We start from the raw sequence: 25,832 nt of genomic DNA, 5'->3' as shown, positions 1-25,832 counted from the left end.
CTGTCAGGAGGAAGCAGGTAGATCGGGTAGGTGAAGCTCTCGCACCGCGATTCAGAATGAGCCAACGTGAGTTTCTGGAAGTAAGAGGCTCGACGTAAGCTGCTCTCTAACCAGTGCTTATTTCAATTCCAGGACGTGGTCCAAGACAATTCCTGGGAAAGTCGAGTTCTTCTCCAGTGAGGGCTCAGACACCTCTGTGCCGATCCCGGTGGTGCCACTGCGGGGCGTGGACGACTCCTACCCGCCCCAGAAGAAGTCCTTCATGATGCTCAAGTACATGCACGACCACTACCTGGACAAGTATGAGTGGTTCATGAGGGCGGATGACGACGTCTACATCAAGGGAGACCGCCTGGAGAGCTTCCTGCGGAGCCTGAACAGCAGCGAGCCCCTGTTCCTGGGGCAGACGGGCCTGGGCACCACGGACGAGCTGGGGAAGCTGGCCCTGGAGCCGGGGGAGAACTTCTGCATGGGGGGCCCCGGCGTGATCCTGAGCCGGGAGGTGCTGCGCAGGGTGGTGCCCCACGTCGGCAAGTGTCTCCGCGAGATGTACACCACCCACGAGGACGTGGAGGTGGGCCGGTGTGTGCGGAGGTTCGCAGGGGTGCAGTGCGTCTGGTCCTACGAGGTAAGAACAGAATTCTCCATTATGGGAACAAACTGCCGACTTTGACAAGGCCTTCGCATCGGTCATGGAGAGCTGGGGGCAAGATCACGGTCAGGGCTTAAAGTGGGTGCTGAATTTCTGTGCGTTCTTAATTTCTCTAAGTGTGAATTCCTGTTACTGCCTTTTCCTGGCTAGCGCTTGCCTGCCCTACGTCGTCTCGGTACGACAATGAGTAGTAGCGTTGAGCGCCTAAGGAAGAGGGGCGCTCTGCTGCTGCCCACGGCCATGTTTTCGTGGTTACCCAGAAAGCTGTCTGCCCGGACTTCTGCAGGAGAGTGTAGGACGTCCCCTCCTCTCAGCCCCCAACCCCTGACCATTTTCCGCTCGTGCTGACCCACACAGAGTGGAAACGCGCGTGTTTTGAATGTCCAAAACGAGTAGTGATGTCAAGAAGCCGGCAGCCTCTGGCTTTGCGTGTGCCGTGGGCCTTGACTGGAGACAGTCGTCACCTCTGGCTGTGCGGGTCAGCTGTCCCTCTCGGAGTGGACGACGGGCACTCTCCGAGTCACGTGGTAGACAAAGCATGGCGCCTCCCGGAAGCCCCAGGAGACCTCTGTCCTCATCAGCTGCGGGAGGGTGGGCGAGCGCAGGACGCCCCCCGTGTCTGCTGGCAGCTACGCACCCCTTACCTGCAGTGGCAGGATCCAGCAGCAGTGAGAGTCCTGGGGCTGTGCTGTGTGGAGGGCGACAGACGGGTCCTCGTGAGCGTCGCAGGGTCCCCAGGCCTTTCCCCGAGAAACCATGCCCTTCCCGGGAGAGCGGTTGGCTTTTCCTGGGTTGCGTTTCTGAAGCGCCGGAGTGTGGAGCGAGTTTGCGCACCTGCACCTGCCTCTCCCCAACATGGGCTTGTGAACGTCTCTTAATGGCTGTTTCTCTTGTGGGAACGTTGAGGGAGGTGTATGCTTTGTCAAGTGTACGTTTTCATGTTATTTAAAATCATAAATTCGCCAAGCCACAGTCAAAGGCCAGCATGTTGATCCGAGGGAGCCCTAAACTCGCTGTGTCTCAGCCTCCACGCCCGCACGGATGGCCGCCCCAGCCAGGAGGCCGCGGGTGAGGCCTGTGCAGCAGAGGCAGCCGTTGGGGGTTTTGTGCCGTGTTGTGCAGAATGCAGCTGGCAGTATCCCTGCCTTGTCCCCATTCTTAATTAAGCAGTTACCGCATTAACATAGTTCATTATGGCGAAGTTACGTAATGCTTTGTGTATTTTGGAGTGCTGTCCCCGACCCTGATCGAGAGAAGCTAGCCTTGCTGGAACTGCAGAGGGTAAGACCTTAGTGCAGTCGCGTTGTTATAACTCGGGCACCACTGGGTAGACATCAGCAGAGCCAGGATCTTGTTTTATCAAGAACTTTGACGCAGGATCCGTGCCCAGATGTAGTTAGAAAGTGTCGACCAGGGGCTGCGAGGGTTGGAGGCTGCCTTCCGTTACAGAGTCATCCCCAAGGGTTTGTGACGCTCTGCGTGGGCCGCCTGGCGTCATCTTGTCTGGGTGCTTGGTGCTCCCTGTAATGGCCTCGTGGCTGAGGCGACCAGCCCTGGTGGTTCTGTCTCCCTGCCTTGGGGGCTGTGTCAGGGACAGCAGCAGCCAGGCGCTAATGGGGCTGTGGCAGTCGGGGGTCCCGGCTGCTTTGTGGTCCTCCTGAGTGCCTTTGATGACAGAGTCTTCCCTGGGTCCTGCAACTCGCTCTCCAGGGGCTGTGCCCGGTGGCCGCCCGCTGTGGGGGTGTCTCCCTGCTGCGGTGGGCTGCCTGCTGTCAGTCTTGGCCCCGTGTCCACTTACGACGTTGACTGATGGCTTTGTCAGAGTGCCTTGTTCTGGGTGCAGTGTCTAACCCAGGCAGCGTCTTGTCTTTTCGCTGCCGTCGTGGGATTTCTGTTCCTCTGTGAATCCAGGCCTGGTGTCATTTACCGTTCTGCATTGTGGGGTTCTATTCTGTGCACACCACACTCCGAGTGTGGTCTTATTGGTCCTTCTTTCCTTAGGGCTTGTACTCAGTGTGCCTGGTTGAAAAGACGTTCTTCCTTCTCTGGCCCACAAAGATTTTGTCTGTGTGTTTTCTGCGTATTTAAGTTTTGCCTTGGGGCTGGCGCCATGGCATAGCGGGTAAAGCCACCGTCTGCGGTGTGGCATTCCATATGGGCACCAGTTCAACTCCCAGCTGCTCCACTTCTGATCCAGCTCTCTGCTGTGGCTTTGGAAAGCGGTAGAAGATGGCCCAAGATCTTGGGCCCCCGCACCCACATAGGAGACCCAGTTCCAGCCATTGTGGCCATTTGGGGAGTGAGCCAGCGGATGGAAAACCTCTCTCTCTCTCTTTGCCTCTCTGTAACTCTTGTCTTTCAAATAAATAAATAAATAAATAAATCTTAAAAAAAAAAAGAAAAATAATTGAAGCAGTAATTTGTTCTGTTTGGGCAAACATATGAAATACTACACTACCCTGTTAATAAAAGATGATGAAAATGTCACCTAAGTATTCTATTCATTTTATTTTAAACATTATTATTAATAAAATTTTAGAGAGAGAATGAACTCCCATTTGTGAGTTCACTTCTGAGATGTCCGCAGCAGCCAGGGCTGGGCCAGGAGCTAATCACTCCAAGTCGCCCTTTTGGGTAGCAGGGACCTAATCAATTGAGCCATCACCTGCTGCTTCCCAGTGTCTGCACTGGCAGGAAGCTGGAGTTGGGAGCTGGAACTGGGACTCGAACCCAGGCACCCCAGAGTGAAATGTGGGCATCTTAACTACTGGCCAAATGCCTGCCCCTGTTTATTTTAACTCTTACTGGTATATACTGTGTCTACAGAAAGGCACATGGACAGTAAATGTGGAGTTGATCGGGTTTTCACAAACTGGACAGTTGAACAGCCAGCACTACATATTACTAATGAAATCCGGAGATGCCAAAGGTGGATTTGACACCTTTAAAGAAGTTGTTGTCTCTAATAGCTAATGCCATCATACGGTTCAAAATTCACAAGTGCAGGGGCAGGTTGTGGTGTAATGGGTTAAGCCACCGCCTGTAGCACTGGTATCCCATATGATGCCAGTTTGAGATCTGGCTGCTCCACTTCAATCCACCTCCCTGCTAAGGTGCCTGGAAAAGCAGTGAAAGATGGTCCAAGTACTTGGGCCCCCACACCCACGTGGGAGACCTGGAAGAAGCTCCTGGCACCTGGCTTTGGTCTGGCCCAGCCCTGGCTGTTGCAGCCATCTGAGAAATAAACCAGTGGATAGAAGATCTGTCTGTCTCTCTCTCTCTGTTAACTTCTCCTTTCAAATAAATAAAATCTTTTTAAAAAACTGGAAAGTGCAAAGGGTCTACAAGGGTAAATCTGTAGTCAGTCACCATGTGTGTGTCCCTGCAGAGGGACCGTGTGGGGTGCAGCACCATGTACACGCAGTGAAGTTGTGTGCTTTCTCTTGTGCACGAATGGTAGCATACGATATGTGCTATCCACATCTCGCTGATTTTCACTTTTAAAGTTAGTTTTTTGGATATGGAATTTGTGGTTAATAGTCATTTTCTATTAGCACTTTGAACGGAGGCTTTTTGGCATCCTTGGTTTCACTTGTTTTTTATTTATTTGAAAGACAGAAAAGAGCTGCCATCCACTAGTGCACCCCCCATGGGAGCCTGGCACTGAGTTCAAGTCTCCCATGTGGGTGGCAGGGACCCAAGTGTTTGAGCCGTGGCAACCATGCGTTAACAGGAAGCTGGGGTCAGGAGCAGAGCCAGGACCACGGGCAGGTGGCTGGCGGTGGGGAGCCTTTCTTTGGCAGGCAGCAAACACCTGGAGGCACAGGTGTGGGAGTCGCCACCTGCAGGCCTGCCTCGGCCCTCAAGGCCACCTGGAGGGTCAGAGACCTGGAGTCCACTTTGTTAGGACAACAGTCAGCAGCAGGTGGGGTCACACCTCCACAGAGACCTCAGGGCAGGGCTCTTTGCCTTCCTGTGCGCTGCTCAGAAGTGGCCTGGTGGCCCTGAGTGACCCCGGCATCTCGACCCATACCCCAGGATTGCTCAGACCCTCGATGGCTGAAGTGCTGGGCGGAACACCCGTGCCCCGTGCCCACCCATAGTTTCTGACAGCCAGTCAGTTGTTAACTCACTGGGCTCCCTCGGGTGTGATTGCCGGACTCTCGCTGCTTTCAGATTCTCGCTGTGCTGCGGTGTGTCTTGGAGTCTGTCATTCTTGGAGTTTGTTGAGCTTCTCAGGGGTATAGCTTGCTTGCTTTCCTTAGTGTGGAGAAAGCCTCAGCTACTGTTGCTTTAGATACTGCTTCCACCCTTCTCTCTCTCCGCCGCCCCGCCTCCTTCCGGAATGCCATCCTGGTGTGCCCGCTCTGTTACCTCCTCCTCCTCCTTCCTTTCTGTTCCTGAGACTGGATCATCTCAGTTGACTTCCGCAGGGGCACCGATGTTCTATCTGCTTAAATCCTTTGTGAGGTTTTCTTTCAGAAGTCACACTTTTCAGCTGCATAGTTTCTTTTGGATTCTTTAAAATAAATAAGTAATAATTCCTGATTCTTTATTGGTTTCTTTTTCCCCCTGTGAGTGAGCCGTACATTCTTGTTTCTTTGCTGTCTCAAGTTTTAGTTGGGAGCCGGGAGTTGATGTGGCGCTACCTCTGGAAGTGAGATTCTGTCCCTTGCCCAGGGTTTGGTGGTGGAGCCGTCTGTGGGTGACTTCTCCGACTTCGTTCTTCCCCTGTGTGTGTGGTGTCCAAAGTTTCCACTGGCTTTGCTTCGTGCTCAGAGGCCTCCTTAGTTGCCTGGAAGCGAGATGCCTCCTGGTTTTGGCAGAGGAACCCTGTGCCTGCTGGCTCATGCCCTCCACACTTGCGGGGTGGAGGACGCTGCGCCTTCGCCGTCACTTCCTGCTTTAGCTGCGCCTCAAAGTCAGGTGGGGGCTTAGGGTCTTCCCAACCCTGAGCCTGCTGACCACCCCGCGCTCACCTGCGACCTTCCAGGGTCTCAGGAATGTCTTGGAGCTTTGCAGAGTCCCACATGCACAGCTCACCCTGCTTTCCTTCTGAAGCCTTCTCTCCCACATGCACAGCTCACCCCGCTTTCCTTCTGAAGCCTTCTCTCCCACATGCACAGCTCACCCCGCTTTCCTTCTGAAGCCTTCTCTAGCCTCTTTGCTCTGTTAGCCGTCCTCTGGAGCAGTGCAGTGTTCAGCAGTTGCCTGTGATGGGCTTTGGCAGACAGCTTTCTGTCCGCGCCCCCAGAGACGCAGCAGGAGACTGAGTCGGGTCAGTTGGGGCAGCCCTGCAGGTGAGGGCTTCCAGGGAGCTCTCAGAGTCAGTCTGGGAATGGACTTGGGAGGAGCTCCAGGCCCCTGTAACCCTTCTCACGGCTTCTGCGCCGTCCTCTCTCATTGTGATCCCGACTTGGGTTTTCACAGCCAGGGCAGATGAGGAAAACGGGGGATGGGATAGAGCAAGTTAAAAACGGCACAAGGCTCAGTGTTGATCATTCTGCCGTTTTTCTTGCCTGGGTGTGCTCCGGATCATTCAGACTGTTACCTACAATCCGGAGTCGGAGATGGTCGCCTCTGACAGTGTTTGCCACTGTTGTCCTTACTCTTCTGGAAGACAGGATGTGTGGAGGTCTTTAAAACTCTGCCACTTTCATTGACGTCACCTGAGTCCATCCTTTGTGGTTAGGTGATTACTCCTGAGTGTCCCCTTATAAGATTCTGTTTAAGAAGTCAGAGTGTTGTGCTTTAAAAATCAGACAGATGAGGCCGGTGCTGTGGCATAAATGGTAGAGCCACCGTCTGCAGTGCCGGCATCCCATAAGGGCACCAGTTCAAGTCCCAGCTGCTCCACTTCCAATCCAGCTCTCTGCTAATGCACCTGGGAAAGGAGTGGAAGATGGGCCAAGGGCTTGGGCCCCTGCACTCATGTGGGAGAGCCAGAAGAAGCTCCTGGCTTCAGCCTGGCCCAGCCCTGGCTGTTGTGGCCATTTGGGGAGTGAACAGTGGATGGAAGATCTCAGTCTCTCTCTAACTCTGCCTTTCAATAAATAAATAAATCTTTAAAAAAAAAAAAAACTTAGAAAGACTTCCAGCCAGGTGGTTACAACATGTCCATTTATCAAATATGTTTATTTAGCAGCACTTGGTCTAGTCGGGGCCGCAGCAGTGCAGGAAGCAAAGTCTGCCGTCTTCCGGTCTCATGGAGCTTGGTGGGCTGCAGAGACAGAAGGTGGAGGAAGTGTGGGGCGTGTTGACAGCTCGGGGATGAGTGTGCCTGGGTGGAGTAACAAGGTGTCAGCCGTGAGAGACGGGTCCCAGTGACACACACGTTGTGGGTGGGCCAGGGGTGGCCTGGCTGCTTGTGTGGCTCCAGTAGGCCTGGCCTTGAGTCAGTGTTCATTCAGCTTCACGCAGGTTACCTAAATCCTCGGGCCTGTTCTCTTAAAAGTGGGACACAGGTAGGAACTACCAGTGTTGCTGAATGGTTTCAGGAACCTGTGACCCTGTTATAGCGAGTGCCAGGCAGGGTGAGCCCCCAGGGGTTACAGCAGGGGTCAGAAGGGTGATCCTCGAGTATCTGAGAAACCTGGCTGCCGTTGGAACCCACACCCTGAGCACTCAATAAGGCCTGTGACTGCAGACTCCCCGCTGGGTGGGGGAGGGCCCTTCCCCAGCCCACCACCCGGTCCACGCAGGACAGAACTTGAGAGAAACCTGAGGTGTGGGGCATTCTAGAAGATACCTGGCCAGGGGCCCTCAAAAGTCCCAAGATCCTGGGAAGCGGGGAGAGTCCAGTGGAGGCCGAGGCGACATCGTGATGGCCGGGAGGTGGGGGGATGGTGGTGGGGAAGCTGGCCACGTGGGAGTGAAGCTGTCCCCATGTGTTCGTTTTCCTGTGACTCCAACGCTAGAGGAAGGGGAGGAGGGCACACCTGTCTGCTGCCTCCACAGCTCTTCTGGAAACCTAAGATGATTGCAGATTCAAAGCCGTTAGAACCCAGAGATGACCTCCTGGACACAGAAGTGATGTCACCAGGCCAGCCGCTGTGTCGTGCCGGCTGCTGGCTCGGGGGAAGCTGGGCAGCGCCGTGCAAGACTGGGCCCTCTGTGGCTGTCAGTGGACATTGTGCAGGATGTGATGTGCACTTGGTGACTTCGAGGAAACCGCAGACAGAAAGGCCTTTGTTTGGCAGCGCTGCGGACTTCTCGCCCTCATAAAGAGCTTAGCATTTGAGCAAGCTTATAATGCACCGTGTTATGACTACAGAAATTCGTAATGCTCCTGTTCCAGGGCCCTTTTCCCTGGCTGGAAGGACCTTTCAGCATTTGCTTAGCAATTTAATGGTAATAGCGCGCCCCCCGGCACCGGCAGTTAACCCCGCAGTGTCTGGCTGCCACAACCACATTCTGCTGTTTTCTCCGAGAAGGGGTAGAGAAATCGGCACTAATTATTTTCTTTGATGTCTGGCACTTAGTTCTGAAGCTTTTCCCTTTCTAAAAAATACCCCTGACTTGGGAAGGTACCGGAGGCATCCTCTGGTATATCAGTGTGTTCTCCCACACCAGGAGCGCGGAGTTCAGAGACACAGACTCACTCTTGGTTACAGCGATGTGGTTTATTCAAGGCGTTTAAGGAATGCCTGTTTGCTGTCGAGGTGTTTATAAATTGACCCTGTACTAATTTAGAATTCTGCGTGTTTTATTAGGGAGAGATGAGCGTGGACATTGAAATACCCCACATAAAACAAACCATCACTCTTTAAGAATGAAGCTGTGTGTCTGCTGGATGCAGGCCCTGCCCCGGGCTGGAGACTACAGCAGCTCTCCTGCTCCCCCCGTGTGTCTGCTTCTCCGTGGGGATGTCAGGAAATCAGGAGAAGAACGTTTCATGGCAGGTGTACTGTGTCCTCTGCAGACGCCAGCATGCTGTGGGGTAGCGTGACGGGGAGTGGAGGCGGCCAGTCCAGCTGAGAGCGCAAGGGCGAGCCTTGGTCCCATGTGGGAGGGACCATTTGGGGCCAGGCAGGCAGAGGTACTGGATGGGCAGGGTCAGTATCAGGAGGCTGGCGACCAAAGTGCAGGAGCGAGGCCGCCAGGGCTTGTGAGGTGTGTCCACGATGTGGGCTTTGGGTGAGGCTGAGGGAGCCAGGAAGGCTCTGGGGTCAGGACAGAGCTAGTGGGGAGCTGAGCGTTTGCAGTAAGGGCCCCCTCAGGCTGGTCATAGAGCGGAACCGCCCGGGGAGCAGAGTGAGTGCAGGGAGGGTGGCTGGGACCAGGTGACTGGGTGAGTTGCAGGCCGAGGACACAAGTTGCTGGAGCAGCTGGAGGGGTGGCATCGCCAGGGCAGAGGGAGACTAGGGATCGAGTGGGAGTTATCAGCACACGGGTGTGGTGAAGGCCAGAGACAGGTGATGTCACTCAGGGAGAGGAGGGATTGAGGGAAGGAAGGTCCTAGGGCTGAGCCCTGGAGGCTGGTGAGACGGGAGAGCCGCATGACTGACGGTCATCTAAGTGGAATGCGCAGTGTTTGAACCCTCGCGGCTCTGGGTTGAATGTGTCCCCGAGGCTCACGTGCTGGGAACAGCGTGACAGTGCTGCAAGATGGGTCCTTGTAAGAGGTGATTGTGTCCTCTCAGTTATGCCCTCGGAGCAGATGAGTAGTTGACATGAGAGCAGCCCCCTCTGCCCGCCCCTGCCCCCGTTTTCTGCCGTGGCTGCCGTGGCAGGAAGGTCCTCAGCCTCCGACCCTGGACTAACCGACTGCAGGGGCAGGAGGGACGAACTGTGGAAATGACCGATCTGTGGCATTGTGTCAGAGCAGCCAGAACAGGCCGGGGGCTCGTCACAGTGGCCGTGGGAGGTGGTGGCGTGGGGGTGTTAGCAGAGTGGATGTTACCTTGGAGGAGCGAGGGCTGGGGGACAGCACCGGAGCAGGCTGAGCCCAGGACGCCAGGCTCCGGGGCGGAAGCCGAGTGCGGCTGGTTGGAGCAGGATCTGGATCCTGGGATCTGGGCCCTGTGCTGGAGGTTGTACTTGCACAGTTCCATGTTCACTTATCGATCGACAGTGGCATGTGTTTGATTCTTCTAAAAAGCAAAGCGGCCTTCTCTTCAGAGCGGCACGCACCCCCAGACACCCCTCTCCAGCCTTAGCGGGAGCTGTCGCCTTCCCTTCAGAGCGGCACGCACCCCCAGACACCCCTCTCCAGCCTTAGCGGGAGCTGGCGGGCTGTTCCTGGCACTCGGCCTTTTCGTCAGCGTTGTCTGTAAGCCTCCTGCGAGACGGAAGGCTCGGCCTCCCCCAGGCACTCGGGGCCACTTTCTGACTGTGAGAGTGGATCACTGGCTTTTCCGAACGGACACCGGGAAGACAGGAGTCGCTGAATCCCAGGAGGCCGGGACAGCCGAACGTTGATTCAGCTTTCTAGTAAAAAAATTGCTTTTGAGCCATCTCAAAGGATCTGTTTGCTTTTGGTGTAGCGAGAAAACCCGTCTGAACTGTGTTCTCACGAGCCTGTTTGCTCTTCTCGGCTCAGTTTGTCCAGCAGGGCAGCGCTGCTTGTGACGACGGAGCTTCAGACTTGAGTGTAGGGGTGAGACCACAGGGCCTGGGAGTCGCTGCCGTGGCCACCCTCTCTTCTTAGGTATTAGTGCAGTAGACTCTAAGAGCAAATCTTTATTGTAAATATTGCTGGTATTCACTTGAAAAGAACCGGTGAAGTTCGGTTGTGGACAATTTTAGCCAAAGGGAGACTTCCTGTGGTTCTTGCGTTTCTGGGTTTGGTGGGGTAGTTGTACTGTGCTCATATGTTTAAGATAATGTTCAGGTGATAACAGTTGGAGCTCATGTACTTGGCCGGTGTTTGTTGGAGTCTTGCCAAGCCGTGGTTCAGCTGGGTTAAAGGTAGTGCATTGTAACCTACGGACGGATGAGAGATGTTTTGGTCTCCGGTTCCCAGGCTTTCTCTTAGGAAGCCTTCGTGTTCTGAATCAGTTTCTCCAGAAATCTTCAGGCCTGGGTGTTAGGCCTAGCGGTTAAGATGCGCCTGTCTCACGTCAGAGAACCTGGCTTTCAGTTCCCAGCCGTCCCTCCAGTGCAGACCCTAGAGGACAGCAGTGATGGCTGAAGGACTTGGGTCCCTGACACTGATATGGGAGACCTGAATCGCACTCCTGGCTCCTGACTTCGGCCTGGCAAAGCGCCAGTCATTGCAGGCATGTGGGGTCCTGTATGTGTATGGGAGCACTCTCTTACTCTTTGCCTGTCTCTCAAATAAATTACCAGAAAGGAAAAAAAGTCTTCAGCCTAGTCCTAAAATCCCTCCAGAGTCTCTTTAAAGATGCTAGCTGGGGTCTTCTAGGAGAAGCCTCTGGGTTCTCTGGCCTTGACAGTGGTGTCTGTTAGCTGTGTGATTGGATTTGAGGTAGCAGGGGATGAAAAGATTCCATGTATAGTTAAATTTCTGTGGGATTCTGTGGCGACCCTAAGACAGAAAAATAGCCTGACATGTCCCTGTTAAGAAGTCTTAATTCTCTGCCATCATTTTGACTTCTAGGTGGCCGGTTGAATGATGGCCACCCAGAGATAGCAAATGCTAATCTGGACGTTGGTAGATGTTACCGGCTTATTAGCAAAGGGTCTTTCAGATGTATTGAAACTGAGGGTCTAGGGGGGAGGCTCCTCCTCCGGGCCATCCAAGTGGGCTCTGAAGGCTGTCACGAGTGCTCTTAGGAGAGCTGCAGAGGCAGAGGGTGTGGCTGCAAGCCCAGGACTCCACTGGCCTCAGGGAGCCGGAGCAGCCAGGGCTGGATCTGGGTCTCAGACTCGTCGTCTCCTGAGCTGTGAGAGGAGACATTGCTGTTTCCCGAGTCCCTGGCTGGCGATGGATGCGGTGTGCTCCCCAGAACACAGCCTCCGGGAGTGCCAGGCGGAGTCTCCAAGTCCCGCCCTGGAGCTGTGTGGCCCAAGCAACACTCCTGTCACTGGTGTGGGACACGAGAAACTTCCCACGCTCAGTTGTGCGAGTAGCTGGTGTGCGGTAAGCACTGCGTCACGGCCGTTCTCGCTGGTCTGTCTGAAGCAGGGATTCTGCAGCTGTGGTCCCTGGGCCAGCGGCCTCTGCACCACCTGCCTCTGGGGTCCCACCATCCCTGTCAGGAGTCAGCGCCACCGTGCACTCAGACAGTCACCTGAGGCCTGGCCCTGCCCCAGTGGGTCTGGTTCAGCAGGCCTGGGAGGAGCCCGAGTGCTGGTGCCACGGGCCCGGGACCACACTCTGAGACCACTGGTCCAAGGCTTGCTGACCCGCGGGAGAAGCTGTGGATTTGCAGAATCGCGCAGGTAAGGTCTGCTTTGTTCCGATGATCTGCGCGTTGACCTGCCGTCTGCTCCTGCTGCCCCTCGCCTGTGGCAGTTTCTTAGGCTTTCCGTGAGGGTGACCTTGGCAGTTTCGAGGCGTGCTGGTCAGGTGTTCTGTGAAATGCCCCTCTACTGGGACGTGTCTGATGCTTCCTTGTGCCTACCCTGGAATTACTGGGTGTGGGGAGGAAGACCACAGAGATAAAACGCCATTTTCGGGTAGGAGCTGGGACGGGATTCATTGCTGTGGGCGTTGGCCTTGAGCCCCTGGTACCCTGCTGTTGGAGGTTGCTCCCTGTTCTGCATAGGCTGCCCTGGGGAAGGGAGTCTCTGGTGCAGCCCGCGCAGAGGGCGCTGTCTGCAGCCCTCGGGCCTGGGACAGCTGTTCAGTTCAGAGTTGCTCTCCGGGAGACTCGTCCGTTACCCCCGTCTGTCCGTTCAGTGGTTTGCTCAGTGTGGAGCTGCACATACTTACTTGGCTGTACAGTGCCGTATTTTGTTGCGAAAGTTCCCCCAGCTCTGGTTGTTGGGAACTCTGTCAGCTGCACCTGCCTTCTTTTCTCCACACGTCCTGTTTTCTGGCGCCAGAAGATGCTGTGGGCTCACCCTGTGTGTTCCCTGCCCCCGGCTGGAATCTTCACAGAACACAGGCTCCGTGTGAGACCAGGCTCCGGTGCTGCGTGTGCTCGTCGCTGTTGGGGTGCTGTTTGCTTCCAGGCCTCCTCAGGGGCAGGGCAGGGGAGTGCGTCTGTCCTGAGCCGGGCGTCTGCACGTACCTGTAAATATTTACGTGGCCCGGCCTGCATGGAGGTAAACACGACTCGACGCTGCTGCAGCGCTATCGTCACCACGTGGACAGTCCGGCTGCTCCACCCTCCGGACACGCCGGCTTCACCGCCTGCCTGCATTGACTTAATTCTTCGGTCCAGTGTGATTTGCGGCTTCGGGGTTGTTCACGTGCGTTGCCATGGGAAACGCAGTGCTGTGCCCACGTGGACTAGCTTGCCTTTCGTCTCGTAGTCTCTGCTCGGGTCCTGCAGCCTCCTCTCCCAGCCCCTGCACTGGGGCGTTTCACTGCGACTCAGATGGTTTTGTCCCTGTCTGTTCCGTCCTGGGATCCCAGGCTTCCCCAGTGTTTTTTTTTTTTTTTAAATAACTTGCGTATATGTTAGGGCTGACTCTGTACTGTGAAGTCCTCTGTCATGTAGCCACCATTCCGATTGCACACAGAATAATTTTGCAGCCTGAGAAATCTCTGTGGTTCCCTCCTACAGTGCTCACCGCCACACACACACACACACACACGCACACACGCACACCACCCCCTGAGCCCTTGGCACCATTAAGGTTTTATTGCCTCTTAGGTTTGCCTTTTCTGGAGTGTCATGTAATTGGAATCACACGGCTTTTTCCAGACTGGCTCCTTTCACTTGGGAATGTGCATTTACTTATCCACGCCCCGTTTATTTCTCTCCTGTCACTGAGTGATGGTGCGCGGTGCAGCTGGCCGTATTTGCTCGGCTACTGAAGAGCACCGTGGCTGCTTCAGTGTGGGGCGACTGTGACCGGAGCTGCTGTAAACACCCGCATGTGTGTATTTGTGTGGACATAAGCTTGTAAATCAGTTGGGTAAACATCTAGGAGTGCGGTCGCTGGACCGTCTGTGAGACCATCTGGCTCTGCAGGAAGCGGCCAGGCGGTCGGTCGTCCAGCGCGGGTGCACCCTTGCGCGCTCCCAGCAGCAGTGGCCGAGAGTTCCAGGGGCTCCACAGCCTCCCAGCAGCAGCCGGCGTTGTCAGTGCCCTGGGTCCTGGTTACCTACTGGCATCTCATTTCTGTCTTCGGAAGAGACTCCTGATGCAGGCGTGTTTATTTGGTACAATGTTTCTAACTTTGTAATTTGGACAAGTGGTTCTTCCATTTTGGTGTTTTAAAAGTATTAAGCTTGGTCATGTTTATGCGGTATCCTGAGGGTATGGAGAATAGTTGTACTGATCTTTGAGGTTGGGTTTGATTTTTCCGCCTCTCTTTCTGTTCTTTTTATGACTGTTCATGTGCCTTGGCACCTGGAGCATTGACACGTAGTGCTTGACCTTAACTGTCACGCAGAAGTCTGTGAGACACGCCTGAGCAGCTTGGAGATGATCATGTTCAATGTTTCGTGCAGAGGACTTCAGCCGAGAAAGAGCGTGGAGAGGTGTGCATGACCTGCTCATCCACGGGCCCACCCCACAGGTGACAGTGCCTGCTGTGTGCGGCTGGGGCTGTGGCAGGGGCCCCAGGAGGGTGCACAGGCTCAGCCTCGCCATTGCGGACCTTATCAGATGACGGACGTGTGTATTGTGCATTTTTGTTAAGATTTACTTACTGGAAAGGCAGAGGTAGAGTTCTTTTCCGTCTGCTGGTTCACTCCCCAAATGGCTGCCACAGCTGGGGCTAGGCCAAGCTGAAGGCGGGGTCCTGGATCTCTGTCCAGGTCTCCCATGTGGGTTCAGGGGCCCAAGCACATTAGCAGGGAGCTGGATCAGGAGTGGAACAGCCAGGACTTGAACTGGCGCCCATATGGGATGCTGGTGTCACAGGCAGTAGCTTAACCTGCTGTGCCACAGCCCTATATTTATGTATTTCTGTGATTCATTCAACACTCACCACAGTAGATTTTCAGTGAATACGTGTGCCAGGCGCTGAGGTCAGCACCGGAGAGCTGGGAGGTGAACCCCAGACGGGGCCCCTGCCCTTGTGGGGTGTATGCCTGTGCACGATGGGCTATTTCCTTATTCTCCATGGAGACAGCACCCAGAGCCATGAGCATGGGCCTTCTGGGCCGGCAGCTCAGGGTGACCCCATGCAGAGCTCCTGGACTGGTGTGGAAGCCGGGGTCGGGGTTACACAGGCTCCAGGGAGGGCCTGAGGGGCCGGGGTGCGTGGAGGGGTGTGGCCAGAATCAGTGGCTGAGTGGGCTGTGGTCACATAGCAGAGCCTGTGAACATCCTGGCCCCTCGCTTTCTTGTGGACATTCCCACTCCCTCCCCTTCTCAGTTTAATAGAATGCTGTGGTGTAATTAGGTGTATTTAGGTGTATTCTTGCAGAGAATGGATACTTGGGAGAATATGTTTTTATCATCATAAAATAGAAACAGTGCAGACAAATGTAAAATAAAAAATACTCCCCTTCTTTTAGCCAGAGAGGATCCAAAATGAGTAAGATGAGGATCTCCTTCTTCCATGGGACTTGTTGCCAACAGGAGAGCAGTGTAACATAGAACATCTCAGAAGAGCACTTTGACGTCATACATCCCAGGAGAGCGTGTGACATCATACATCCCAGGAGAGCAGTGTAACATAGAACATCTCAGGAGAGCAGTGTGACGTCATACACACCAGGAGAGCAGTGTGACGTCATACACACCAGGAGAGCATGTGACATCATACATCCCAGGAGAGCAGTGTCACGTTATACATCCCAGGAGAGCACTGTGACGTCATACATCCCGGGAGAGCAGTGTGACATCATACATCTCAGGAGAGCAGTGTGACGTCATACATACCAGGAGAGCAGTGTGACGTCATACATCCCAGGAGAGCAGTGTAACATAGAACATCTCAGGAGAGCAGTGTGACGTCATACATACCAGGAGAGCAGTGTGACGTCATACATCCCAGGAGAGCAGTGTAACATAGAACATCTCAGGAGAGCAGTGTGACGTCATACATACCAGGAGAGCAGTGTGACGTCATACATACCAGGAGAGCAGTGTGACGTCATACATCTCGGACGAGCTCTGTGATGTCATACATCTCAGGAGAGCACTGTGACGTCATACATCTCAGGAGAGCACTGTGACGTCATACATACCAGGAGAGCAGTGTGATGTCATTCATAGCAGGAGAGCACTGTGATGTCATACATAGCAGGAGAGCACTGTGACATCATACATCTCGGGAGAGCACTGTGACGTCATACATCTCGGGAGAGCAGTGTCACGTCATACATCCCAGGAGAGCAGTGTCACGTCATACATCCCAGGAGAGCAGTGTGACATCATACACACCAGGAGAGCGGTGTGACGTCATACATCTCGGGAGAGCACTGTGACATCATACACACCAGGAGAGTGGTGTGACTTCATACATCTCAGGAGAGCAGTGTGACGTCATACATCTCGGGAGAGCAGTGTGACGTCATACATCTCAGGAGAGCAGTGTGACATCATACATCCCCGTGAGCAGTGTGACGTCATACGTACCAGGAGAGCACTGTGACATCATACATCTCGGGAGAGCACGTGTGCCGTAGTACATCTCAGGGGAGCCTCAGCAGGCCAGGAGGAGAGTGTCACAGGAAACCCAGCCAGGTGGCAGGCGGAGGTTCACGTGCGTGGTCACCGTTACCTAGAGCCGTGTGAAAGGGACTGTCCCAGACTTACAGGTGTGTGAGAAGGGACCCAGGCACCTATGTGGGATGTGACAAATAGCAGGGTCACACGCAAGGGATGAGAAGACAGGCCCAAGCTTGCATGGCAGTGACTTACAAACGTGTCATAAGCATGTTCTAATTCTGTTTACTGTTGACAATTATTTTGATTACAAAAACTTACGTTGAACGAACGTACTTTCGTCTGATTTTGAAGCTGCAGAAGACTCCGCCCTGGCAGCTCCGCTGAACTCTGCGCGTCACCCTCCGTCTTCCTGCGGTCTCTCGAGCGCCAGGTCGCTGTCCTGGCACCGTGCGTCGCCCTCCGTCTTCCTGCGGTCTCCCGAGCGCCAGGTCACTGTCCTGGCACCGTGCGTCGCCCTCCGTCTTCCTGCGGTCTCTCGAGTGCCAGGTCGCTGTCCTGGCACCGTGGGTCTGTGTGGGTCGTGTGCTCTGGGGAACTCTGTAAGCGCTGAGCTCTGTCTCCTAATTGTCTTCACCTGGCATTTTCAAGTCTCTCTACATCGTTCACGTGGTAAAGTTTAGGGGCTTGTATTCAAGTTACAGCACGCTCCCAGTTCAGAACACACGATAGTTTTGTTTCGAGATGGCAGAGGGAGACACCTGTGTGGTGAGGCTGGTGCGACCTTGCTCTGCCCAATGCTCTCTGGAACAAGGGGCGCATGGCGCCTGTACGCGTGGAGTAGGTGCCCTGTGTGCTGTGGGGGTGGGTACGATGTGCCATGTTTTTAAACACCACTCACAACAGCAGATGGACACGCTGCCCTGCTGTCTGTCCCCAGAGCAGATGTGGCCTGTGGAACAGGGACTCCTTGTCCTGAGACCAGATGCCATTTTATTTTAGGGTTCTTTTTAACATTTTTATTACCCCATTTTATTTATTTGAAAAGCAGCGAGAAAGTGAGAGAGGAAACCTTTCATCCACTGGTTCACTCCCGAAACGTGCACAACAGCCAGAGCTGGGCCAGGCTGAAGCCGAGAGCCTGGAACTCCATCCGGGTCTCCTGTGTGGGCAGCAGGAACCAAGTACTCAAGCCATCAGCGCCGCCCAGGGTGTGCATTAGCAGGAAGCTGGGATCGGATGCAGAGCTGGGATTCGAATCGAGGCCCTGCAGGATGAGACACGGCGACCCAAGTGGCAGCCTAACCTTTGTGCCAAACGCCTGCCCTAGAATTGTCTGCTTGGAGTATTCAGATAGTCTGTTGACTTTTTAAAAAGATTTTTGACAGGCAGAGTCACAAGGAGAGAGAGAGATCTTCTATAGGTGAGCTCACTCCCCCGGTGGCTACAGCAGCCAGGCTGGGCCAGGCCTGGGCCAGGAAGCAGGAGCTCCGTCCAGGCCTCTGTGTGAGGGACAGGGAACCAGGAGTTTTTTCTTGTCACCCTCCTGGACTGTCGTCCTCTGCCTTTCCAAGAGCTTCAGCAGGAACCTGGTCCGGCAGCAGGGGAGCCGGGACTCGGAGTGGCACTCCCGGGTGGGACGTGGGGTCCCAGCTGCACCAGAGCGCCCGCCCGTGGAGCTGTCTTCAGCACTGATAGGCCCACATTCCCCGCCCCCCACCCCGCTGATGAACATCGTCTGTGGTCTCTGAAATTGCCCGTGCGCGGAGCAGCTTCTGATTTGACTGTGATCCCACTCGGGGACTTGGAAGTCCGGCAGACTTAGTGTCTGCTGTCTTGTCCCCCTTGGTCACCTCATGTAAACACGTCTCCTGTCGCACAGCAGCCGACTGCATGTTTGCTATTTTTGTTTAGCAGTTTTCTTCCTGGGGCACACTGAGCTGAGGTAACGTTTTCCAGTCCACTGCGCGTCAGTGATGAAAGTTTTGCTCAGCTCTTGCTCCTTAAAATAGAAAAAGCTTCATGGCTTACAGGTATATGTGTGTGTGTTATTTTTCTGTAAACCTGTGTGAAAGATGAAGTTCTCTTGAAATGGACAGCATTTTGGGGGCCGTCATTGTGGTGGAGTGGGATAAGCCACTGCCTGCAGCACCAGCATCCCATATGGGCACCAGTTCAAGTCCTGTCTGCTCCACTTCCAATCCAGGTCCCTGCTAATGCACCTGGGAAAGCAACGCAGGATGGTCCAAGTGTGTGGGCCCCTGCACCCACCTGGGAGACCTCGGAGAAGCTCCTGGCTTCTGGCTCAGCCTGGCTCAGCCCTGGCTGTTGTAGCAGTTTGGGGAGTGAACCAAAGAATGGAAGAATCCCTCCCTCCCTCCCTCCCTCTCTCTCTCTAACTCTGCCTTTTAAATAAATAAAATAAATCTTTTTTAAAAATGGCGGCATTTTAAATCTCAGTGTTAGATCTCTGTTCTTCTCAGTCTGCAGCAGGTCTTTGGACTTGTTCTTTGGTGAGCATAATACTGTTGCAGATTCCGGACCAGTGGATGGTCACCAGTTTGGACCTCCTGTTCCTCATGGTTGGATTCAGAGTGCGCATTTGGGCCAGAAGTGTCACAGAAGTGATGCCGGGTTCCATTCTGACAGCCACGGTTTGCATCTGTTCGGTTTCTGCCCTCTGCAATAAATGAGCGTCGCTGTGGGGAGGTGCGTAGAGACCGTGAGTGTTCTGTCCCCCCTCTCGCTCGCACGCACCTGCTGCACGCACCTGCTGCACCCGTCCTTGTCTCTTGTCTCAGTCAGTTCATGCCCTGATGGTCGCCAGACCTGGGTGCTCCTTCTGTTTGGTGAGGTGAATGTGGCTCCCGTTTCTGTCCACGCGTGTGTGCGTGCACAAGCGTGCACGTGCGTGGACGTCGGGGTTTCCATCTCAGACGTCGCTGCTCTGTGTCTAGTCATCCCTTGCTGGCTGGCCTCTGCCTTTGTGCTCTGTCCACGCCTTTCCTTGGGCACTTTCTTCCTCTCCGGCGTGGGTGCTTCTTCCTCCACCTCGCCCCAGCCCTGCAGACCGCCATCTCTGGTTCCTTTCAGTGGAATTATGTAGAAGCCAGGATCTAGTCCCCCGGTGTGCTCATGGCCCCTGGGGTGTCGCTGTGCCCCGGCCTGTTCAGTGACCTGAGCAGGGGAAATGTGAGTGTGTATCTGAAGTCAGGCTAAACCCCCAAATCCACGTCAACACCAAAGAGTTCTGTTATCGCCTTCTGTGTTTGGAGCTCTCTCCCTCTCTTTTCAAAGATTTTTATTCATTTGAAAGACAGAGTTACAGAGAGAGGTAGAGACAGAGAGGTCTTCCATCTGCTGGTTTACTCCCCACATGGCTGCAACGGCTGGAGCTGCGCCCATCCGAAGCTAGGAGCCAGGAGCTTCCTCCACGTCTCCCACGTGGGTGCAAGGGCCCAAGGAGTTGGGCCATCCTCCACTGCTATCCCAGACTACAGCAGAGAGCTGGATTGGAAGAGGAGCAGCTGGGACGAGAACCGGCGCCATATGGGATGCCGGCGCTTCAGGCCAGGGCGTTAACCCACTGCGCCACAGCCCGGCCCCGTGGAGCTCTCTTGAGGGTTGAGAAAGCAGCGTCCACTGCCTGCAGAGGAGGAGTTGCGTCAGTTTCCTCTCCTGGTGAGCAATCTCCTGCTCTGTGGTGCCCGCCACCCCCACCCCACCCCGCGCTTGTCTGATGGACTCCGGCCCTGAGGCCTCCATTGGGCCCCACTGTGCTACCCCCTCGCTCTTTGCAGGCTCTGACACGCACACTGGAGGATGGTGCCTGTCCTCACCCCGTTACAGGACCCTGCCTGGCTCGACCCCATGGTGCCATTTTTCTTCAAGAAAGTGGTTGGGGCGGGAGGTTAGGAAGCCGAAATACATCTCGTAGGGGGCTTTGAATTCCAGTTGCTCGGCCCAGGTGATGTCCAGCTGCACCACAGGGCAGCACAGCCTTCGTTTCAAAAGTGCTTAAAAAACCTGTCGGTGAATCCGACAGTATTTCCACTTGGTAGTCTTGTCTTTGAAGATCTGTTTCCTGTGTGCCAGTCATCTAGGTCGTTTTGAGGTTAATACAGTAGCGTACACAAGTTTGTTATGTGGACACGTACAGAGAGCACGTAAGTATGAAGCGTGTCCTGCTAGCGTGGACGTGGAATGCTGTGTAAGGCACTGGGGGTGGAGGGACATTGCTGTTGACACCGCCGTGGGTGGCTGAGCCCGGGGCACGCAGCGGCTCCACTTCCACAGCGAAGGTTTGCCTTCCTCTCCTCTCAGCCAAAAATGAGTTACAGGAGAAAAGCCTTTTAGTCCCATTTTAGGTGGTGAGTAGTTATTTTCCTTCTTGTCCAAAAATGCTGTTAATGTAAAAAGCATCCGTCAGGAGAGAACTGAGAAACCCGCGCTGTCTCAGGGAGCTTGGGAGGCCTCACCTGCGGCAGGTGTCGCTGCTTCATGTGCTGCGGCGTCTGGCCCTGTTTCTCTTTAGTGTGACGCTGGAGCCAGGCTCCCCTGGGGTGGCAGGGAGCAGCTTGGCTGCGGTGGACCGTGGAGAAGCGGGGCGTGAGCTGCGGTTGCTTTTACCTGAGGTTTGGGAGAGGGAGTGAAGCGTGTTTCCCTGTGTGCATGACGAGAGAGCATTGCGTACGTCTGTGAGATCTTTTTATTTTTTTTAAGATTTATTTGTTTGAAAGGCAGAGTTACAGAGAGGAAGAGAAAGAAAGAGAGGAGACAGAGGTCTTCCATCCACTGGTATACTTCCCAAATGGCCACAACAGCCATAGCTGGGCCGATCTGGAGCCAGGAGCTTCTTCCAAGTCTCCCACGCAGGTGCCGGGGTCCAGCGACTTGGACTTCTTGCGCTGCTTTCTCAGGAGCATTCGCAGGGAGCTGGCTTGGAAGTGGAGCAGCCGGGACTCAAACGGGCACCCATATGGAATGGCAGCTCTGCAGCCGGCAGCTTTACCCGTGACTCCACAGTGCCAGCCTCTGTGAGTTTTTAGGATTCATAATGAGAAAAGAAACGTAATACGCACCAGAGAACTGCTTCCAGCTGTACCCCAAGCCAAGGGGGCCCTTGTCCACTGCCTGCAGCCCTGGGGTCTGCATATGTTGGGGAGAAAGTGAGGATGCCGCCCGCAGTTCTCACGAGTTACAGAGTCTGTTTCATCCGCCCCGTTTGCTCGCAGCCAGTGTGCGCCGTGGGCCAGCACCGCCGTCTGCGCCAGCTGCCTAGCCTGCACTGTCCGTTTCCCTCCCGAGGGGCTGTCAGGTCCATCCCCGGGTGCTCCTCTCAGTCCTTTCCACGGGGAGCACGCGGCAGCAGTGACCACACACTGACACGCGCCGGCTTCACGCCCCCTGGGTGCCGCACCCACCGGGCAACAGGAGCCGCGCCTGCCTGCTGGGAGCACCCGCCCCGCCCCGCCATCAGGAGTGGATCGCAGGAGTCTTTAAAAACAAACTCCTGGATTTGGCCCGCAGCTGACCTGAGACTTCATTTTATACATGCTCTAATGTCACCCCGTGGCTCGGGAGCCATCGCAGCCTGTGTGGCCTCGGCCCTGTCTGCTGCACCGTCCCTCCTGCCTGGGAGGAGGGACTGCCCTGGGAGGGCAGGAAGGGAGAGCACACACGGGTTTGGGTTTGAAATTCAGCCTCCGCCTTCGTCACGCAGCTGCTCTGAAGCGTGGACGAGAAGCAGCACGCCCTTGCAGAGGCGTCCAGCATGGAGCGCGTTCCTGGCCAGAAGTGCTCGAGAGAGAACGGGGCCGGGGCAGGGCAGGGGGGGCCGGGCGAGTCCCGAAGCCGTGTCTAGGACCAAGGTGCTTGCCGGCGAGCAGGACAGGCCTGCGCGGGCTGTGTGCCGACACGTCGGAGTGCAGACTCGGGCTTCGTGAACGGCAGGCTCACGGCCGTGTTGGCGCCGCGGTTCCCGGCACGTCCGCGTCTGCTGGCGCCGTGTGTTTCCCTCGTGGTCAGGGCTGGGGCAGTCTGGATCGATAAGCAGCTTGTTTAGTGAAGGGAAGTGGAAGAGGCCGCTGTTCCTGAAGAGCCGTGAGGGTGCTGGTGTGAGAGGTGTGTCTTGGTTTTCCCTGAATCATCCGTGTGGATGGTGGTAATTTGGTAACTAAGGGGCACTGTAAATTGTTGGCTATAATAAATGGGTGTCACGCCCACAGCACAGGCAGCAAAAAGGGTGAACTGAGACAGAAATAGTAGCAGGTTTTTGTCTAGGAAGCCTCAGAGCATGTAATGAGGCATTGCCATATTGATTACTTTTTTTTTTTTTTTTTTTTGACAGAGTGGACAGTGAGAGAGAGAGACAGAAAGGTGTTCCTTTTGCCGTTGGTTCACCCTCCAATGGCCGCCGCGGCCGGCGCACCACACTGATCTGAAGGCAGGAGCCAGGTGCTTCTCCTGGTCTCCCATGCAGGTGCAGGGCCCAAGCACTTGGGCCATCCTCCACTGCACTCCTGGGCCACAGCAGAGAGCTGGCCTGGAAGAGGGGCAACCGGGACAGAATCTGGTGCCCCGACCGGGACTGGAACCCAGTGTGCTGGCGCCGCTAGGCGGAGATTAGCCTGTTGAGCTGCGGCACTGGCATATTGATTACTTTTTAAAAAAAGGAAAAAAAATCCAAAAGACAAAATATTGAAACTTTAGTCTTAATGAAACAGATTGCAGATCAAAAGCTTCTTGCTTTACATTTCTCAGAATCTCCGAGGAAAGGACATTAAAAAAGTTTCTTTCCATAATTACATGATTTATTTGTTGGTGAATGGAGTACACAGTTTTGCAGAAATTAATTACCGTGATGCTTGCCAAGTGGCAGTGTTCATCCCTCCTCCAGATGGTCATTTTTAACTGCTCTTTTTCAAATGAATTTTTTAAAATCTTGAAATCATTTTATTTTCTTGAATTTTTAAATGCATTTCTTATTGTAGTTTCACCTCTTCTTACTGTCAAATCAAGCTCCTGATTTTTGAGAATTTTAAACTTTATTTGAAAGGCAGAGTTACAGAGAGGCAGAGAGAGAGCGATCTTCCATCTGCTGGTTCACTCCCCACGTGGCTGCAACGGCCAGAGCTGCTTCTGAGTCTCCCTTGTGGGTGCGGGGGCCCAAGGACTTGGAGCATCTTCTACTGCTTTCCCAGGAGCATTAGCAGGGACTGGATCGAAGTAGAGTGGCCAGGACTTAAACCGGAGCCCATGTGGGATGCCAGCACCGTGGTGGCTTTACCCGGGAAGCCGCAACGCCGGCTCCTTGAAATCATTTTAAACATAACAGAAAGCAACTGCCCTGAGCCCCGAGCCCTGATTAACACGCGGCGTCAGCCTTGTCCTGTTCTCTGCACGCGCACTCTAGTGTTTCCTGAACCGTCATGTTCGTTTTTGCCCACAACACTCAGCGGGCGCTCTCTCAGAACCAAAGCGTTCGGTTTCCTGAACACCGCACAGCGGTCAAGGTGGGGAATGACTGACGCTGACCTCACGGCGTAGCAGCTGTCCCAGTGACGTCTCCCTGGCAGAGAGCTGATGCCTCGGGTGTGCAGGGTGCAGTGTGTAGTCGACACACTTGGTGTGCTCTTGCCTTGGCCTTGTCTTTGCCGTTAGAAAGTGCAGGCAGTTGCGTGGCCCGGTGCCGCGCAGCCTGGTGCTGTGCCCTTCGCTGGCACAGCGTTTAGCGGCTCCCTGCTGGCCGTGTTACCTGACCACTGCTGGGTTTCTCTGCTCCGTGGCGGCTTTCCTAGTCTGTGATGGATACAGTCTCTTAAAGGGAGATGTTTTGAGACTGTGAGATAACCTGTTCCTCCTCTGGCCTTCATCCACTCATTTTAGCACCCACTGGTGATTGTTACTTGAATTAACCATTCGTTTCTCGGACGTAGCCTGAGTGCGGGTGGGAAGTGTTTGTACTGAAGGTAGGTGGTGTCTGTCTCGTCCGTCACCTGGGGGTTTGGCTGTGGGTGGGAGGCTGCCCTGCGGCCGCCCGCCCTGCCCAGGCAGGTGCAGCCCCTGGGACCCTGCACGTCCTCCTTTACAGCTTGGATTTAGGTGTAAACGACTGTTGACAGAACGGATCTGTGCACTCCTTCTGTTTACTTGAAAGCAGCTGCTGCTCTACCCGCTGTCAGATTCCCGTTTTTATATGCTGACCAGCACTAGAGATGTTTTCTTCCGTGAACAAGTAGCTTTTAATAGTGCGAAGTGGACGTTCGAAGGATGGACGCTAGCCCCAAGACCGCGTATGTCCCGATGACAGCTGATTCGTGGTGTGTTTACAAAAAGTTACCTGGAGGGCTGCGTGCTACCGTGGGGTAAGCCGTGGCCTCTGACGCCAGCATCCTGTGTGGGCACTAGTTCGTGTCCCAGCTGCTCCACTTCCGATCCTCCTCCCTGCTAATGGCCTGGGAAAAGCAGCGGAAGACGGCCCAAGTGTTTGGTCCCTGGCCAGCCACATGGGAGACCTGGATGAAGCTCCTGGCTTCTGGCTTTAGCCTGGTTTAGCCCTGGCTGTTTTAGCCATCTGGGGATTGAATCCTTGGATGGAATTCATCTCTTTTTCTCTGTCTCTCCATCTCTGTGTAACTCTTCTAAATAAATAATTTTTTTAAAAAAGCTCTCTAAAATGCAAAAGCAATTTATCTCACCAATATCTTTTTTTCCCTTGCATATAGTTTCTGTTAAATAGGGCTTTTACATTGTTTGTCCTGGTTTTGTAACCTTTATCTCTGACAGCACAAAGTATGATTAATGAATATACCTTTTCAAAAGGATTTATTATTTATTTATTTGAAAGGCAGAGTTACAGAGGAGGAGGACGGAGGGAGGGAAAGAGAGAGTTCCCATTCACTGGTTCACTGTCCAAATGGCCACAATGCCAGGGGCTGGGCCAGGCTAAAGCGCCTGGAACTCGATTCACGTCTCCCAGGTGGGGGCAGGGGCCCAAGCACTTGCACCATCTTCCTCTGCTTTCCCAAGTATATTAGCAGGGAGTTGGATCAGAAGTGGAACAGCTGGGACTTGAACCAGTGCCCATGTGGGATGCTGCCATTGGCACCTGGCAGCTTAACCCTCTGTGCCACAACGCCAGCCCCTGAATCAACCCTTTTAAAGTGTTTTGTTTTGTTTTTTTAAAGATGCCTCCCTTGTAGTCCCTTATGCCGTCTACACCCCAATGCTGCCAGCAGACCCGAGGACCCTCAGCCCTGCATGTCCGCCTTTGCTGCAGCCTCCGCCACACCAGGCAGTCTGCCTATGCTGAAAGCCGGAGGGTGTCCAGAGGCCGGAGGGTAGTGGTGAGCCTAGGCCACGGTCTGTCCCTGGCTGGCCTGCTGCCCCCTGAAGGTTGCCTCTGAGAATAACTTGCCTAGGGAACACCTGCCTGCCATCTCACTGCTGGCGCTGCTGACCTCAGGTCATCCTCCTGCAGCCTCCTAAGACCTAGCTCCTCCCACTTCCTGCCCCGCCCCCGCCTGGAGCCCTGCTGG

The 25,832-nt window shown here is 54.6% G+C and overlaps 1 protein-coding gene across 2 annotated transcripts in view; it reads left to right on the top strand.

Moving 5' to 3' along the window:
* Window positions 1-25,832, top strand: part of CHSY1 (chondroitin sulfate synthase 1) — a 63,106-nt gene that overhangs the window by 16,596 nt on the left and 20,678 nt on the right. For both annotated transcript variants that reach the window (XM_070053316.1, XM_051822270.2), the window contains exon 2: window positions 133-628. In XM_070053316.1, the coding sequence (XP_069909417.1) occupies window positions 133-628 (496 nt within the window). The remainder of the gene's footprint in view (window positions 1-132; window positions 629-25,832) is intronic.

The sequence above is a fragment of the Oryctolagus cuniculus genome, chromosome 12 (assembly GCF_964237555.1).
Source record: "Oryctolagus cuniculus chromosome 12, mOryCun1.1, whole genome shotgun sequence".
Taxonomy (NCBI): Eukaryota; Metazoa; Chordata; class Mammalia; order Lagomorpha; family Leporidae; genus Oryctolagus; species Oryctolagus cuniculus.
Note: the sequence above shows the minus strand (reverse complement) of the source record. Positions and strands in the feature narration are given on the sequence as shown.